Source organism: Callorhinchus milii, unplaced genomic scaffold, assembly GCF_018977255.1.
Source record: "Callorhinchus milii isolate IMCB2004 unplaced genomic scaffold, IMCB_Cmil_1.0 Scaffold3, whole genome shotgun sequence".
Classification (NCBI taxonomy): domain Eukaryota; kingdom Metazoa; phylum Chordata; class Chondrichthyes; order Chimaeriformes; family Callorhinchidae; genus Callorhinchus; species Callorhinchus milii.
The window spans coordinates 80,189,209-80,208,720 of NW_024704744.1; the positions used below are offsets into that span (position 1 = coordinate 80,189,209).

The 19,512-nt window shown below is 48.9% G+C and overlaps 1 protein-coding gene across 1 annotated transcript in view; it reads right to left on the minus strand.

Moving 5' to 3' along the window:
- The window catches only part of ttbk1b (tau tubulin kinase 1b), a 41,203-nt gene extending 23,715 nt beyond the window's left edge, over positions 1–17,488 (minus strand). The window contains exons 1-6 of the mRNA XM_007892316.2: positions 17,286–17,488; positions 11,208–11,365; positions 9,664–9,811; positions 5,323–5,396; positions 5,042–5,182; positions 2,244–2,348 (exon numbers count right to left, since the gene is read on the minus strand). Coding sequence (XP_007890507.2) covers positions 2,244–2,348; positions 5,042–5,182; positions 5,323–5,396; positions 9,664–9,811; positions 11,208–11,315 — 576 coding nt within the window. The 5' untranslated portion in view covers positions 11,316–11,365; positions 17,286–17,488. The remainder of the gene's footprint in view (positions 1–2,243; positions 2,349–5,041; positions 5,183–5,322; positions 5,397–9,663; positions 9,812–11,207; positions 11,366–17,285) is intronic.
- Positions 17,489–19,512: the final 2,024 nt, after the last annotated feature.

Genomic DNA, 19,512 nt, shown 5'->3' on the forward strand with positions numbered 1-19,512 from the left:
TGAAGAACCCTGCTTACCTAATTTTGACAGCATTAGGCACAGGTTGGCAAGAGCCAAAGCTTAGGAACCTCAGAGTGTGTTTGGCGTACTGCTTAACCAGCTAAAACCCGCTATTGAGATCACTGTTTTGCAAGCTTCCTGCTGCTTGTCCAGCTAGGTAGGGTTTTGGCTTGCAGGAGCCGAGTGGGAAGAAACCTTGCCCCAATGACTGGTCCGGCCATCCAAGTCCTGCCAATGAGCCAGGCTGGCTGGTTATCAGCAGTGTCCTAGAATACCCACCTGCCTCAGGAACTGGTCTACTGAAACCACAACAGAGGACTGGCATTCCTTTGCCAAGGATGTCACCTTGGAGCCCCCTCGGCTCCAAGGACATCCTGCTTACCTCCCTTTCTGCCCCCCCCAGGAAGATAGTTGCTGATTTGTCAACCAACAAGGATAGGTTTGAGCCCTCTTGGTGACAAGTTCCAAGAACTCTCTGCGAACTTCCGGATGAGCAGCACAGCTCAGCATGAAACACATGAGAGCTTTGCTACTTACTATCTTCCTGCCCCAGCTCGGACACACATACCCACCCATTTGAGTTACACTAGATGGAGGTGTGGATCTCTGCAAACCAATCAAAGTGGATTCCAAGCCCTGGCTATACGAAAATGTGTTCACAAACCCAAACTCCAGGTAACATCTTCCAGCGGCTGATGTCCCAAGCCTCAGTTTCCTCATCAGCTATCTGATGGACATATACCTTCAACATGGATGGGGGGGGAGAAACCTTTACAGGACTACTTGTGATGTGCCAGCCACCGTGATGTTCTTAAGGTCCAAGCCCAGGCTTACTCAGCACCAGCTGCTTAATTCAGGCTCTCATGTGAGGGGCTTTGGCAATTAGACATACCCTCTGTGAAGTTGACTGTCTCCAGGGTGCAACAGGGAAGTGTAGACCTGAGAGCTCCATTATTGCAACCACTTCCCCTGTCCATCATAAACCCACCTTACTGATTGGTCAGGGCTTCACAAATTGATTCGAGGAAACTCCTTTGCAGAAAGCTTAATCTGCAATGGAACAATGAAGAGAGGGGGGACAGTGGCTAGAGAAAAAGCTGGTTGGGTAAGCAAAAGAAAATGAATGTAGGAGAGAAGAGATAAGGCAGCCAAGTACGCCCACAAAGCGCAGAAGCTTAATGGGCCTGGAAGAATGGGGAGTGAGGGGGATAAAGAGCAGGGAGGTCTGAGATGGAGATGCTAGAGTAGGAGTAGATTACGTGGCTCATGTGGAGAATACAGCATAGACTAGATGGGTTGAACAGTCTGTTTCGGTGCTCTAACATTCTGTGATTCTATGGGCAAACCCACTAATACCCAGGGACCTGATATCTGCAATCCCTCTGCTAGGAGATTCCCGGCTAGTCCCACACTGAGATGAAGGAGCTGGAGAGCTGGGTGGAGACACACTCACAATGTTCCGCTTAGCTCTGCGCAGTGCTGGCAACATGCAGGAGATGGAAAACCAAGGGGCCAGGCCCGGGCTGGGCTGTGCCGTGAGCAGAACAAGGAGCAACAACTCAAAAGAAACTGCAAAACAAAAAGGAAAAAACAGAAATACAAAATGGCTAAATCATAGAGAAAACTGTCCAACACAAAGCTTCCACCATACATCGAGGGCAGCAGCAGAATGAGCAGATTGCCAGCTCGCACACACCTGGGGAGCCCAACCTCGGATTTAACCAACCACATTACATACACTCTCACCCCGCTCTATTCATTCCCACGGTACACACTCCCCCTAGAGAAAGACTGTCCCGGTCACCCACTCCACAATGGTCGCCTTAACTGCAGCCCTGGCCTAAGGAGTCCCTTCCCCTGTCTACAGCCCAGAAAGTCCCCATTTCTCCTCCCCACACACACACCGCTCCCCAGCCGAGTCCCTCGCCCCAGAAAGTTTTCCCATTCCCCCATAGCCCAGCGACCCCAGAAAGTCCCACCACCCCCAGCCCAGAAAGTCCCCACCACCCCCAGCCCAGAAAGTCCCCACCACCCCCAGCCCAAAGAGTTCCCCTTCCTGCCCCAGGCCTCATTTCTCCTCCCCCTCTCCCTCGAGACTCCCCTCCCCGAGTCCCCTCTCCCCCATTCGAGTCCCCTCTCCTGCTGTCCTCGAGTCTCCCCTCCCACCCAACCACTGCTCAAAGGAGTCCCTCCCCTCCCCAGAGCTTGCCGCTCTCTGGGGGAAAGGGGGAAAAAGGACTCACAGGCCTGACGTCTCCGCTGGTGTTGGTGTATTGCCGTGCCAGTCCAAAGTCTAGCATGTAGCACTTGCGGTAGGTGGAAGGAAGACGTCCCATTGCAAAGTTGGACTGTGGAGACAGAGAAAGTGAGGACAGGACATGTGCTGCTCTTCTCCTTTACCTACACATTCCAACTTGGTTTCCCTTTGATCCCTTTGAGAGACGTTAAACACCTGTTCAGGTGGATGTTAAAGATCCCACGACACTATTTGAAAAGAGAAGGGAGTTTCTCTCGATGTCCTGGCCAACAATATCCCCAAACACCCTCCCAAAGTTTGTGTGACTTTACTGTGTGCAAATTGGCTATCGAGTTTGCATACAAAACACAGTCACGACACTTTACAGTAAATCTTGTGAAATGCTTTGAGATATTTCGATGATTTGATCAGGCGCTATGTCAAATGCAAAGATTGTTATTATTGATAGTATTATTAGGAACATTGTCAATAGGTTTAGTGACCTGTCTACCAAACCCCATAATCTCGCACCTGTTCTGATGCCTCAAGTTTATCGACCACATATTCCACACCTCTCCCTTAATCTCCCTTCCTTATGTTCCCCCACCACCATCCTCCTCTTTCGTTCTCCACCATCAACAGGAGACTCAACTCTATATGATAAATAATATTGATCCCAGCCCTGTTGACTGGAGTCACTAAGCTCCCAACCACAAACCTCCCTATGTACCAATAGCTATTAGCTGAGCCAGTTTAACACATTGTAAAACAAAACTACATTTGTAAAGCGCCTTTCACGCTGGGAGGACGTCCCAAGTTGCTGAACAGTCAGGGATTAGGACCATAGCGTGTGGGGGGTGGGAGATTGGGTTCAGGGAGGGTGGAGGGCAGCGAGGCTAGCAAAAGGCACAGTCGAAAAAGAGGGTCTTGAGGCGTGCCTTCAAGGAGGCAAGGGAGGGAGTGAGGCGAAGGGAACGTGGGATGGAGTTCAAGAGGGTGGGGGCAGAGAGGCTGAAGGCCTGACAAGTGTGGGGCAGGCCTAGCAGGGGTCATGGAGCAGGCTGGAGCCTGTTGAGCGGAGGACATGGACAGGTTGATAAGGGGTTAGCAGGTCGGAGAGGTAGGAGGGATCAAGGCCATGGAGGGTCTTGAAAGTCTCTGAGGGATGGGGAAGCAGTGGAGCCGGGCGAAGGTGGGTGTGATCGGGTCATGGAGCCTGGTGCAGGAGAAGACACAAACTGCAGAATTCTGGATGATCTGCAGTTTGTGGAGGGAAGAGGTGGTAAGACCGACAAGCAGGGCTTTGGCATAATCGACCCTGGATGTAATGAAGGCATGAATGAGGGTTTCGGCAACCTGAGGGGTGAAGCAGTGGCGGAGTTGGGGGAAGTCAGGGCGGGCTATGGCATGGATGTGGGGGAGAAAAGACAGTTGTGGATTGGCAAGACACCTAGATTCCTGACTGGCTTGGTGAGGTGGAGTGTGCATCCGTGAATGCTAATGCTGCCAGTGCCTGAGGCTTGCAGGAGAGCCAATCAGGAGAACCTCGGGTTTGCTGATGTTCAACTATAGAAAGTTAGCTCTTATCCATTACTCTCAGGACATCAGTGTTCCTGGGGTCGAGGGTAAAGGCAGAGAGGTAGAGTTGGGTGTCATCCGAGTACATGTGGAAGTTGACCCCATGTCTGCAGATGATGACACCAAGAGGGAGCACGTTACAGGTTGAAGAGGTGAGGACTGAGGACAGAGCCCTGAGGTACACCGCATGAGATGGTGCGGGGACTGGAGGAGAAGCCATTTATGGAGACAAAGTGGAGCCAGTGTGAGAGATTGCTCAGAATTAATGTCTTTCTAAATTCCAGGGACCAACATCCGGTGCCTGACGCCATCCACAGGCTCTGTAGATCTGTACTTCAGACAGAAATCCAAGAGCTGTGTTTAGCACGGACTCCCCCTCCTCAATCTACTGCGACCCATCTCAGGACTGACTCATGGTTGGCTCAAATGTTTCCCACAAGCTAGCTTTCCTGCTGCTTGTCCAATTAGGAACACCTTACCCGTCAGGGCTTTGGCTTGCAGGGTTACCAGGAGCTAAGCAGAGGATTCCCTACCCCCAGTGGCCCTTCCAAATCCTGTAATGAGCCAAGCTGGGCTGCGCTGTCAACAGCAGTGCCCTGGAATATGGAGGACCTGCCTCACTCAAGAACCTGATTAGAGACTGCCACAGAGAGCTGACTCAATTCCGACATTCCATTGCCAGGCATGTCACCTCAGCTCCAGGGAGACACCGTTTACCTCCCTACCCTATCCCCCCACCCCATAAGGAGGATTTTCCCATGGTTGGCCTGAGGCCAGTCTGTAATGTGAGGGTTTAGCCCAAGCCCCATCTCTTAAGACAGAAGATACATCTGCTCTTCTCGAATGGACCCACTTGAATGAGCTCTGAAAACGATACGTTAGAAGTTCTCAGTTCTTAATTGTTCTCCCGAGATGAAAGGCACTATATGTGTATAATCTATATTGTATCTTGTATATTGTTGGTCATTTGTCGGATCGCTTTTGAGGGCAATAATCCCTCCCCCCCAAAAAAAATTGTTTTTAAAATGTGGTCACTCAATCCACGACCCTGCTGTGCACCCTTGCCTGCCACTTTCACCCACAAATAATAGTCAATTCTCTTTACAATATATACGGTGAAGCGCTTTGGAGACATCGCAATGACGTGATAAGGCGCTGTATCAAATGCAAGGATTATTATTATTAATGCCATACAATTCTTTTCAAATGCTTTTCCGGGACACGTACCGGTTTGATGTCGCGGTGTAAAAAGCCGACAGAGTGTATGGCTTCGATGGACTCGAGGATCTGCTGACCGAGCCGCAGGGTGGTGCTCATGGTGAAGGTTCCCCGGGGCTGGCTCCGGCGAAGGTCCGCCAGGTTTCTACCCTGAGAGCGAGCAGAGGGGAGAGAGAGAGCAGTCAGTGTGCTCACATACATACAGATCGGAATGTGAATTCTATCCTCCCCCAATCCCCACCCCTCCCTCCACCACCAATACAAGCTCAGATTCAAGTTTCACTCCTCACCTGCAGTTGCATCACCACGTAGTTAAACTTTTCATTCCTCCCACAACCAATGAACCTACAGACATGGTCCTTCCCTACAGCGAGACACAAACAGGGGAAAAAACACGTGAGCGAGTAAGAACGACGTTAAGAGTGAGCGAGAACATGCGCGAGCGTGTATGAGACAGTGAAAGATAAAAAGCAAGAATGTGTGCGTCTGAGAGAGAATATGTCAGAGAGAGGGAATATGAAGAGAGAGAAGTAGAGAGCCAGCAGAGTGAGGAGGTAACTGAGTGAGGTGGAACAGAGTGAAAATTCTGTTAAGGAATTTGGTGAGAGTTGGAATTCGCGCAGAGGGGAAGGAGGTGCAGGTGAGAAAGCGTATTTTGTTTTTTTTCCCCCTCATATACCGTATATAACAATGGAATACTTTGTGCTTTGCAGAAGTGGCGAAATGTTTGCCTTCCAGGCCCAGGTTTTGAAGGGATTCATTTGCATTAACTGTAAGCTGATACATTCACTCAAGGCTGAAGTGGTCAGCCTTAGTGAGCGACTGGCCACGCACCAAAGTATTAGGGAGGGAGAAATCTTTATAAATGACGTACTAGAGCAGACCTTGCTAGGGGCACAGTAGGAGAGGAGTTCCTGGTAGCTAGAGGAGGGGATTGGATCTCTGTTAGAAAAGCAGCCAGAAGTCATGGTCGGTAATGGAGCATCCCTGGTACTCTCCAACAGTTTCTCTCCTCTGGAGAGATGATATAGAAACCCAAGAGATGGCTGAGACAGACAATGTAGTGCTGTGATCTGAGGCAATCCAGCAGCCTGCCAGGGAAGGAGGGAAGAAGAGAAAGAGTAGCAGACAAGTTGTGATATTAGGGGATTCGACTATTCGGTTCACAGATTGCATTCTGTGCAAACTAAACCCAGAAAATAGAATGGTAAGTTACCTACTGGGTGCACGGGTTGAGGATCTGACGCCCTGGATTGACCAAATGTTCTACAGGGAGCAGGTGAGGAACCAATTGTCGTTGTTCATGTAGGAAGAAATAACATAGATAGAAGTAGACCAGAGGTCCTTCGTGCTAAATTTAGAGCATTAGTAAGGAAGCTAAAGGGAAAGACTTCAAGTGTAGCATTTTCCAAAATACTACTCAGACCAAGTGCTAGTGAGGAAAGACGGAGGGTAATTAGCAGATCAACGAGTGGCTAAGGCATTGGTGCAGGGAATCAGGAGGGGTGGAGGTGTTGGCAGGTTAGATAGTTTAGTTACGGGGTGTTTAAACTAGGCACATGGGTGATTATGGTAGGTTAAGAGAGCACCCGATCCTATTAAGGAAAACCTTAAGGGGTACTAGTATAATGGGTCTAACTCCAAAATTTGGTGAAAATGAATCAAAAAATGCTTATGAAGTAAATGGGAAAGACAAAAAACAATGGAGCTGTACTTGCATTAGTGCAAGAAGTCTTGACAAACATGATGCATGATCTGGAAGGGGTGATAGATTGGACTTCATTAGCATAACAGAGACATGGTGGAATGAATCCAATCAATGGGATAAGCATCTGGAAGGTTATAAACTGTTCAGGTGGGACCCTATCGGGAGAAGAGGAGGTGGTGTGGCGCTATATATAAGTTCCATTATTGAGACACAAGTGAGAAAGGATATAAAAAAGGAAAGAATCACTTTGGGTAGAATTAAATGATGGTAACAGAGGTAAGACATTACTGGGGGTCTGCTATAGACCCCCATGCCAGGGTGAAAGCCTTGATCTGGAACTGTGGGATGAAATAAGGAAAGCCACTAGTAAGGGACCAACCACAATAGTTGGAGATTTTAAACTTATCCAAAATTGATTGGGATAATAATGTGACTGCATTGTGATCGCTATTGCTTAATGCTTCTCCCTCTACTGTAAGATAGGGAAGGGGTTTCTAGAGTTAAAGGAATACTGTTTTATGACTCAGTTTATAAAAGAGTCAACAAGGAGAGATAACATCTTGAATTTGATAATGAGCAACAGGGATGACCAAATCTCCAACACAAAGGTGGGAGAAGCATTAAGCAACGGCGATCACAATGCAGTCACATTTGACATCACAAGAATTGGTGAGGTTATAAAAACCCAACAAAACTGCCAAATTTATGGAAGACTGACTTGGTGCGCTTGAGAAGTCAGTCGGAGTGGGCCTGGCAGACTTAAATATGCGAATGGGAGTGGAGGACCTATGGAGTTCCTTCAAGAAGGTGATTATGAAGGCAATGGAAAAATGTGTACCCATACAAAGCAAAGGTACCAAGCTTAAAGGCACTTCTGCCTGGTTGGACGGGGCTACAAAGCAAATCATAAAGAGAGAAAAAAANGGCATTTAAGACCATGAAGGAAAATAGTACAGAATTAAGTTGGATTCAATACCAGAAGGCATACCAGGACTGCAAAAAGGCATCAGAATGGCAAAGAAAAGCTTTGAATTGAACATGGCAAGAGATGTGAAGAATAAATAACAAAATATTTTAGTTACTTCAAGAGTAAAAGAAAAACAAGCAATGGAATAGGGACATTGAAGGTGGGTTCAGGAGAGAACATGACAAATAATGCTGCACAGGCTGCAAGAGTGTTAAATAAGATTTTTGCCTCAGTCTTTACCAAGGAAGAGACGGGTAACCTATCTAATCTGGAAAGAGAACTCAAGGATATCGCAGAGAAAAGTTGAGACACTATTCGTACCACTACCAGCGTGGTTGCCAAATAGCTATGTAAACTTAAGGTAAAAACATCTTTGGGGCCAGGTAACGTGGATCCAAGAATCCTTAAGAAACTCAGGGAGGAAACTGCAGAAACGCTGGCACAAATGTCTCAAACATTACTGAATACTGGAGAGGTGCCAGGGGACTGGAGAAAGGCAGATGTTACTCCTATTTTTAAGAAAGGTAACAAAAGTGACCCAGGAAACTACAGACCAGTAAGTTTGATGTCCATTATGGGTAAAATTATGGAGAACTCCTTTTAAGGAAAAAATCATGGAGCATTTGGATCGAAATAAAATCATAAATGATAGCCAATATAGGTTCATGAAGGGGAGGTCTTGCCAATCTAATTTGCTGTGACAAGGGAGCTTGATAATGCTAAGGCTATGGATGTTGTCTATCTGGATTTCAGTAACACCTTTGATACAGTTCCTCTTGAGAGGCTGGTGCTAAAAGTAAAGAAAGTGGGAATCAGTGGAGGTATATTATAATGGATATGGAACTGATTGACCGTAAGAACCAAGAGGGTTGTGTTACAGGGAATGTCATCATACTGGGAAAATGTTACCAGTGGAGTTCCACAAGGGTCTGTTTTGGGACCTCTTTTGTTTAATATTTTTATAAATGATCTGGAGCTAGAAGTCGCAAGCACAGTGGCTAAGCTTGCAGATGACATCAAGCTAATGAAGGTGGTAGATTGCGAAGGTGGACAAGATAGGTTACAGGAGGATCTGAACATATTTGAGAATTGGGCAGATCAGTGACAGATGAAATTCAATGTGGAGAAATGTAAAGTACTTCATATGGTGACAAAAATTCTTGGAAGGGACTATTATTTGAATGGAAAGAAAATAATATGTATGGAAAATGTAAAGGACCTGAGGGTCCTGATTGACAATAAATTGAAGCTCTCACAACAATGCTCTGTGGCAGATGTTGGGATGTATCAAAAGATCAATAACAAGCCAAAATAGTGGGGTAATCCTGCCACTGTATAAATCATTGGTGAGATCATACTTAAGAGTACTGTGTACATTTTTGGTCGCTGCAGTAGAAAAAGGATATTGGAGAAATCGAGAAGATTGAGAGGCAACATGATTGCTGTCGTTAAGATTCTAAAGGGGCAAGACAGTATAGATCATGAACAGGCTGTTTCAACTTGTCCAGAATAGTAAAACCAGAGGACAAGGCCTGAGATTGAAGGGGAGAAAAATCAGAACAAATCTAATCAAATACTATTTCAGTGAGCAAATAGTGAACCTGTGGAACAGGCTACCAAGAGAAACGGTTGAACCAGTGATGATTCTTTCAAACACACATTAGATAGTTTTCTTTTAGGAAATAAAATTATGGGATACAGTACATAAGTAGTTCGGGACATATGTGCATGTGATCATCAGGAAGGTGGAAAGCAAACTAGATGGACCGACCTTGGTCTTTTTTCGTCCAGCATTTATGATGTTCTTATGAATGTCTGTGTGAGAGAAAGAGAGCACGAGCGCAAACATGTGCGTCTGTGAGAGAGTAAGTATAAACATATGCGTCTGCATGTGTATGAGAGAGAGAGAGACAGACAGAGAATGTGTGTCTTCGAGTGAGAAATGGGAATGGTTACCTTGCAGCTTCTTGAGCACAGCCACTTCCATTTTGAGCACCTGCTTTGGCTGCTGAGCCGATTCTACCTTCAGTGCCACATTATCCCGAATCAGCAGGTCCGTAGCCTCATAGATCTCACCAAACCCACCTCCACCGATCTTCTTCAGCTGCAAACAGAGTGGGACAACTGCTCACAGCCATGGAGAGAGAGAGCCCGATGGAGAGAGTTAGAGCCCAACGCAGAGTGAGAGCGTGAAAGAGAGAATGTGGTTTGGCAGTAAATGGATCAGGTGGGTTTATGTAGGGAGTGCTGGGAGCAGAAGGAGTGAAGCTAGGAGGCAACAACTTGTTCCATCAAGTTGGAGAGGAAGGGTAGGTCGGAGATGGAGAACATAAAGGTTGAGTGACGGTTTGAGGAAGGATATGTTAGTCGGTTTTGAAAGAGAGAGGGTGCTGCATCAGTGGAGCGATCAGGAGAGATTGATGACATCCGTCATTGTGCTTTGGGGTACTGCTGAATCTAACCATCTAAAACCGCATAGCTTGCATTGATATCGCTGTCTGGCAAGCTTTCCTGCTGCTTGACCAGTTTGCACCACCCTATCTGTTAGGAATTGTCTTGCAGGGTTGACAGGAGGTGAGTGGGAAAAATCCCTGCCTCTAGTGACTGGTCTTCCCTTCCAAGTCCTGCCGATGAGCCAACCTGGCTGTGTTGTCATCAGCTTATGCACAGCAAGACACCATAAACAGCCATTAAGTGAAAGACCACATTTTCTGGAGGATTGCTGGCCAGGACACTAGGAGAAACTCCCTTCTCTTTTCCAATTGTGTCACAGGATCTTTAACGTCCCACTGAACAGGCAGATGGACCTCGGTTTAATGTCTCATCTCTTCAACACTCCACTGATGTAACAGTCTGCCTGTGAGCTGAAAGTCCCAACGTGGGGCTTGAACCCACAACCTTCCAACCCAGAGGAGAGAGTGGGAAAACTAAGCCAGGCTGTCACTTGAATATTGTACAGAGTCCTAGTCATTTGGAGTATTGTTCTCAGTTTTATCATCGTCACAGGATATACTGACCTTGGAGGGCATCCAGTGATGAATTACTGGATTAATATCTGGAATTAAGGGGTTCTGCTACAATAGCCTGAGTAGACTTGGGTTCTATTCTTTCAAGCTAAGGAGATTAAGAAGCAATCTGACTGAGGTTTTTAAAATACTAATACTTTTCATTTGAAGTAGTGCCTTATCAAGTCATGCCAGAGTGCTTCACAAGATATACTGTAAAGTGCAGTAACCCTGTACTTTGTGACAGAACACAGCAGCCAATAGGCACACAGCAATGGCCCACACACAGCCATGGAGTAAATGACCAATTTTATTTGGGGGCTTGTTGGCCAGAACGCTGGGAAAGACTCCCTTCTCTTTTTGAATAGTGCCAATCCTGCTTATCCCTCATGGCACACCTCACCCTATCAATATCCCTCTGTCCCATGTGGCATACCCACCTCACCCCCAGGCAGCTCAGCCATCCCACGTGACATGCTCATCCTGTTCACTCACCACTTTCCAGCGGTCTTTAACCGTAAAGGCGACAGGGAGGATGTCGACCTGCTCCCCTCCCCCACTCATGTTTGCCTCGTCCCGCGTGGCTGCCACTAGGCACTGCATCGGCTGGAGCGCGAGCACTCACTCACCACGGAGTTAGTGAGTCCATGTATCTGCGGGAGAAGGAGAGGGCAAGTCTGTGAGTGACAATTCACAGCATCAGAGAAAATCCACAAGGGTGAGCAAATAGGTGGAGGAGATAGCTAGTGGTACACAAGAGGAGTCTGGGGTTGTATTTGTCCTTCAGGGTAACCATGGAGTATGAAGAGGTTTTGACCTCAGAGAAGGCGAGACATAATAACCCTTGCACTTGATATAGCGCCTTATCATGTAGTTGAGACATCTCAAAGAGTTTCACAGGATATGCTGTAATCAGACTGGTCCAACTGCCGGCTTACAGGACGATTTTATTCACGTGTTCCCCCCACTTCAATTCATGTGGCCCACCCTCTCCGTCCATAAACGTTATGTTATGTTTCTGGAAGGGAAACACAAAAATATTGCTTATGTAGCCCGCAGACATTTCTCAAATAGGGCATCTGGCCTCAGCAGCCAAAAGGTTCGACCACCATGCTGTAAAATGTAGTGACTATGTATTTTGTGGGTGAAATCAGCATCAAGGTAGCACAGCAATGTCCCACAAACAGCCATGGAGTGATTGACCAATTTTATTTGGGGGGATTGTTGGCCAAGGCACTGGGAGAAGCTTCCTTTTCTTTCCAATTAATGCCATCTTTAACATTCACCTGGACAAGCAAATGACACCTTGGCTTTAACATCTCATCCAAAGGACGGTATCTCCAAAAATACACCACCACAGTGCTGATTTGGTGTGTCAACTGAGACTATGTGAGTTCAAGTCTCAACCTGGAATTTGAACCCACAACCTCTGAGCCAAGCTAACACAACTCCCACCCCCATCAATCTCCTCGATTAGATTCCAGCTTGCAACTTACTCATGGGATCTGTTATCCTAGATATACACCCCTCAATTAGAATCCAGACAGTAGCTCACGCCTACGACCTGTTATTCTATATATGTACCCCCCAATCAATAAAGTGCTCGCAAGCAATCTCGATTGACCAGCCAGCTTCCCGGGCACAGCTCGTAGGCACCATGAAGTCAGTGAATCCCCAGACATTCTGACCAATGACTGCATTATGACCTAACAACGACAAAAATTATATTTGTATAGCGCCTTTCCTGTCGGGAGGACCTGTGACCATCTATAACAGAGAACGTATCTTGTACGCATCCCAATCATCATGTTAGGATGGGGGGGCAGATTTTGTACCCTCCCTGCCGAACTCCTTAATTAGATTCTAGCCTGTTAACTCACTTCTAGAATCCTCTATTCTATAAATAACCCCACCCCCTTAACCCCCTGAAATATTACAGGTTTTAACATACCCTAGGAATCCATTCTTCTATATGTACTCCGCCTCAAAGTCTCACTTGGATTCCAGCCTGGAGCTCTATGTACAGACCAGAGTGGGCAAAGTGAGGCAGATGCAGTTTAGTGTACAGAAATTAAACGTAGTGTATTTTGGGAGGAAGAACAAAAACTTGTACAGTAAAATGTTAACTAATTTTAATGAAACTACAAATGCACAGGTCATACATTAATACCAGGGATGAGAGGTGATAACTTGTATGGAGAGACAAATCACATAAGAGTTAGCACACGTTATGTGGAGAGACGTGTTACATTGAGAATTAGAACAACTTTTGCCGGAGAGAGGTTAAGCAGAGAAGGTTACGCAGAGGTTACAGAGGAATCTAAGAGGATTTCAAAATTGGAAATGGCTTTCACAGAGTAACAAGAGAGGCTATTTCCACTGATCAGCAAATTAATAACAAGAGGGAATTAAATGAAGATTATCACCAAAGAAACAGATTAGAAGAAATGTTTTTACATAGAGGGATCTCCTTAAGAGTGAAACTTTTCAAGGAAAATAATTACTGAAGCATAGAAGATAATCTTAAGAGGGATTGAATAAATACTTGAGGAAAAGTATTAAAAACAACAGGAAGCATTTATATAGCGCCCTTCACCCAGAGCCCTTGACAGTGGCGGAGCACAACACAGAGCCTCTGGGAGGTGCCCGTAGGCACAGTCAAAGAAGAAGGTCTTCGGGTGCGGATCTGAAGGTACCGTATAAGGAAAAGCAGGGGAATGGGACTATATTACATATATTATATGTATTGTATTATACTACATCTAAACTACCCAAACATCTGGATTAGATTATAGTCTAACCTATTTCCAGGGTCCATTATTCTACAATATAAACTACCTGAACCCCTAAATTAGGTTCCAGTCTGTACCTCACGGTGGTGTGTTATTTTACATATAATGCCCCTATCCCCTTGATTATTTTTCACCCTGTAGCTCACTCCCAGAATCAGTTATTCTATATTATAACCACACACACCCACCACCCCCCCGCCACACACACAAAAAAAACACCTAGATTAGATTCCAGCCTGAAGCTCACTCCTGGGATCAGTTATATAGAAATGTATATAGAAATGCCCCAAAATGATAGATTTTACATTCCAGCCTGTACAACAACTTGCTGCATCCCATAGCGCTTGACTGTTAGCTCGCTCTCAGGACATCTAACTAACTAACTTAGGCCTGCTGTGCATCACCCGCCCCTTTCCATCATCAGGAGCCAAGCCTGCTCCGAATCTATCAAATTCCCTTCCTTCTCTGTCTTGTTCCCCCTCTGTCTTTAAATTCCACCTTCAATCCTACCTCTTCGACATCCCCACTTTGCCTAGGTCCCATCCCAGCATGCTGAAGTACTCCGAGACATTATTCTATGTGACGGGCGCTATGTACATGCAGGTTAGTGTTATTGTTAATATTTGCATTTGATATAGTGCCTTATCACGTCTTCGAGACATCTTAAAGAATTTCACAGAATATACTGTAGTGAACTGACTATATTTTGTGGGCAAAATGCAGCAGACAATTTTTTTTTAAAAAAATCAAGGATTATTACCCCCAGAAAAGCAATCCGCCAATCGAATGTTCCTACTTACTGTTAGGCAAACAGAGGCTTGTGAAGTAAGGAAACTTGCCTAACGTTTCGCCCTGGGTGGGAATCAAACCCAGGTCCTCGCGCTTGCGAGGTGAGGGCTCTTAACCACTAAGCTTCAGGACTCCACATCAAGAGGAGTCCTGTAGCTCCAGTATGAGAGTTAGCATCAGTACAAAGACAATGGGAAAACACGACTGACTCCAGTGGGTGAGGTGGCACTTACAGAAACACATCGGGCCGAATGGCCTCTTTCTGTACTGTAAACATTCTATTCTGTGAACCATCTGAACCTCCTGATTAGATTCCAGCCTTTAATTCATTCCCAAGACACATTATTCTATATTTAAAACCCTTCATCCCTAACCTGCGACTCAGAGTGTATTCCAGATATAAACTATCTGAACCCCTGGATTGAATTGTATCCTACAACTCACTCCCAGGCTCACTTCGTTCAGCCGCTCCCTTCATTCAGTGAACAATGACCTGCTTTGTGTCTCCCACATATCAGCCGGAGGGCTTTCAACCATTCTGCCCCCACTCACTGAATTCCATCACAGAGTCCCTCCAACCTGCTCCTTCTCCTCTTTCGAGGCACATCTCAAAATGTTCCTCTTTGACTGTGCTTTTGATCAATCATCTTTCCTCTCCCCATCTTTTCTGGCTCCCACCCTCAGCTTGGATGCCCAGTCAGCAGTGTTAAATCCTGATGTGAAAAGTGCTATATAAATGTATATTGTATTATACTACATCTAAACTACCCAAACATCTGGATTACATTATAGTTTATAACACACTTCCAGGGTGCATGATTCTATATATAAACTACCTGAACCCTAAATTAGATTCCAGTCTGTACCTCACGGTGTGTTATTTTACATATAATGCCCCTATCCCCTTGATTATTTTTCACCCTGTAGCTCACACCCAGAATCAGTTATTCTATATTATAACCCCCCCATTAAATGCACACACAAAAAAAACCTAGATTAGATTCCAGCCTGAAGCTCACTCCTGGGATCAGATATTCTATGTACAAACACCCCAAAACGATAGATTTTAGATTCCAGTCTGTACAACAACTTTCTGCATCTCACAGCGCTTGACAGCGGCAGAGGCTGTAGCTCACTCTCAGGATCAGTTATTCTATATTTAAATTCCCCAATCCCCTCGACTAGATTTCAGTCTGTAATTCACTCCTGCAATCAATTATTTCATTATAACTGACAATTCATTCCCCTATGAGGTGCATTATTCCATATATAACCCCCTGAACCCCTGGATTAGATTCCCATCGGTAACTCACTCCCAGGGTGTATTATTCTATATACAAAAAACATTCCCGTGGATTAGATTCCCATTGGTAACTCATTCCCAGAATTCCAAGCTCCAATTTAATAATCGGCTTCCACCAATGCTTCCTCTCTTCCGGCTGTTCTTCTCAATCTCTGGCCCTTCTCTCAAATTCTCTAAACTAGTTCTAGCCTCAGTTCTCTCTCCCTCACATCTGGTCCCTCACCAAGACCGCCTTCATTCAGCTCCACCCCCATCTCACACCCAATGCCACTGAAAAACATTTATTCACACCTTTGTCACATCCTGTTTTGATTATTCCAGTCCTCTCCTCACTGCTCTCCCTCGCTCTAGCATTCACAAGCGCTCTGAGACTCTACCCTGTATGGAGGGTGCTATATAAGTGCAAGTTATTGTTGTTGTACAGACTGGAATCCAAAATCTATCATTTTGGGGCGTTTGTATATAGCATAACTGATCCTAAGAGTGAGCGTCACGCTGGAATCTTATGTAGGTTTTTTTGTGTGTGTGTGGTGGGGGGAGGGTTATATATATACAATAACTGATCCTGGGAGCGAGCTACACGGTGAAACACTAATCCCAAACTCTCTTGACACCTGCATCCTCACCTGCACCAAACTCTGTGCGCCCATCACCCAGGTTCTCACCAGTGTCCACTGGCTCCCAGCAGAACAATTTCAAGGTCCTTACCTACAAATCCTTCCACTCCTGGTAACCCCTTTCCTCTCCAATCTCTTCCTGCCCTATTCCTTTGCCCACCCTTCCACTCAGCTAACTCGGCCTTACTGCAATTCATACCCCACTAATCTCTGAAACTCTCTCCCACTACCAGGCCGTTTCATCCCCGCCACCACTCCATCTCACCCCCTTTGTTACCTTAAATACTACCTTTTCGAACATGCCTATGCCTACCCCCCTCTTCCCCTCTCTCTCTCCCCTGCTCTCCATCCCCATCTCTGAAGCATTTCAAGACATTATCCTATGCAAACGGTACTATATAAATGCAAGTTGCTGTTGTTGATATTGCATTATTCTACACATAAACTACCCAAACCCCTCATCCTACAATTTGCAGAAACATGAAAGGCAGAAGCTTGTCCTTCAAGCTTCCACGGCTTGCCCAACACGCTCCGCTCCTCACGTTATAGAATCAGCCACCCAGCCACGCTGATCCAGCATTCCAGCGGACCCGGTTCGCACAAGGATGGAGAGGCACCGGTTGGAGCTTTGGGAGGAGTCTGAACACAGCCTGGAACTGCAGTATGATCATCTCCCAGCGAGTGCAGATACAAACATAGGCTAAGCATGCATGGAACTGTGTGTGAGGGGTCAAACACTGCAACTTTCAACCTATGGATCCCACAATGTATCTTATCCTCAAACCCCATCAGTGCAGCATCCATCCTCCAGTGCAGCCTGACTCCACCAATGCAGCGCCCATCGTCTAGTTCAAGCTGACCCCAACAATGCAGTGTCTATACCCCTGGTGCAGGCTGACCCCCAACAATGCAGTAACCATACCGAGTGCAGTCCAATGCAGTTCCTCTAATGCAGAATCCAGACCCGACCAATAAAGCAGCCCCAGTGCAGTGCCCCTCCCCCAGACCTTGCCCCAGTGCAGGTGTCCACATCCCAGGCAGCAGCCATTCACTCACTCACTCACTCACTCACCACAGGAGCTGGGATCCAGCCTGGGCTGCTGGTGTCAATGGCCGGGCTGCTGAGGGCAGAAACCCCTCCCCAGGCCCGAGGGGGGGGAGGGGAGGGGGGAGAGAGAAGCTATGGCCCGCGTTGCGGGGCACCTCTCCCTCTTGTCCCTCGCCCACCAGCCGATCGCCGTTTCTCCGCAGTGCAGAGCGCTGCAGCGCCGCACCGCCACCACCAGGGGGCGCCCCACCGCCGCTGCCGCCCGCCCGCCCGGAACCAGCGCAGTCGCGCCCGACCATTGGCTGAGCTCCCGAGTCCCGACCTCGCCATAGAGGTCCATTGGCCGGCGGCGCCGTCACTCCACCTTAACCAGGGCCCCGCAGGGCCCGCTGGGAGTTGTAGTCTGAGCCCCATAACCCGGGCCGCGAGGTAATCGGCAGCAACAACTACAACTCCCGCCACACACCGCGCAGCTCAGCACTGTGGCCCGAGCTGTGCTCACGCCACCAAACCCGGGCTCCCGCTCACACCAACACTCCCGGCCTCCCCATCTCTCACGAGTTGTCGCCCACTCCCCTCCCGGATACCGGCTCCTACCGGTGCCGGGGATTCCTTTCGCCGCTGCATAACGGGCCGCCATGGCAGCTTCTGGTCCCTCAGCAACGGGAACACTTCCCACATCACCCGGCGGGCACACTTCCCATGAAGCACTGGGGGCAGATTGGACACTTCCCATGAAGCACTGGGAAAAACAATGCTGGGGGTGGTCCCGCCCCTCCACCGCGATCGCGCGCGTCACACCGCGTGCGGCACATACATCGCGTAGTGAATATTGATGAGCGATTCACCCACATCCCCACCTCCACCTCCACCTCCACCCTCACCCTCACCCCCACCCTCACCCCCACCCCCACCCTCACCCCCACCCCCACCCTCACCCCCACCCTCACCCCCACCCTCACCCCACCCTCACCCTCACCCCCACCCACATCCCCACCTCCACCTCCACCCTCACCCCCACCCTCACCCCCACCCTCACCCCCACCCCCACCCTCACCCCCACCCCCACCCTCACCCTCACCCCACCCTCACCCCCACCCTCACCCCCACCCTCACCCTCACCCCCACCCACATCCCCACCTCCACCTCCACCCTCACCCCACCCTCACCCCCACCCCCACCCCACCCTCACCCTCACCCCCACCCCCACCCTCACCCCATCCGCACCCTCACCCCCACCCTCACCCTCACCCTCACCCCCACTCTCACCCTCACCCCCACCCTCACCCCCACCCTCACCCCCACCCTCACCCCCACCCCCACCCTCACCCTCACCCCCACCCCCACCCTCACCCTCACCCTCACCCTCACCCCCACCCCCACCCTCACCCCCACCCCCACCCTCACCCCCACCCCACCCTCACCCCCACCCTCACCCTCACCCCCACCCTCACCCCCACCCTCACCCCCACCCTCACCCTCACCCTCACCCTCACCCTCACCCCCACCCTCACCCTCACCCTCACCCCCACCCTCACCCCCACCCTCACCCCCACCCTCACCCTCACCCTCACCCTCACCCCCACCCTCACCCCCACCCTCACCCTCACCCCCACCCTCACCCTCACCCTCACACCCACCCTCACCCCCACCTCCATCCCCACCCTCACCCCCACCTCCACCCTCACCTCCACCCTCACCCCCACCCCCACCCTCACCCCCACCCTCACCCCAACCCCACCCTCACCCCCACTCTCACCCCCACCCTCACCCCCACGCTCACCTCCACCCCCACCCCCACCCTCACCCTCACCCCCACCCTCACCCCCACCCTCACCTCCACCCCCACCCTCACCCCAACCCACACGTCCACCTCCACCCTCACCCCCACCGTCAACTCCACCCTCACCCCTACCTCCATCCCCACCTCCACCCTCACCCCCACCCCCACCCTCACCCCACCCTCACCCCCACCCTCACCCCCACTCTCACCCCCACCCTCACACCCACCCTCACCCCCACCCCCACCCCCACCCTCACCCCCACCCTCACCCCACCCTCACCCTCACCCCATCACCCCCACCCTCACCCACCCCCACCCCCACCCTCACCCCCACCTGTCTGTCACCCTCACCCTCACCTGTCTGTCACCCTCACCCCCACCTGTCTGTCACCCTCACCTGTCTGTCACCCTCACCTGTCTGTCACCCTCACCCTCACCTGTCTGTCACCCTCACCCTCACCTGTCTGT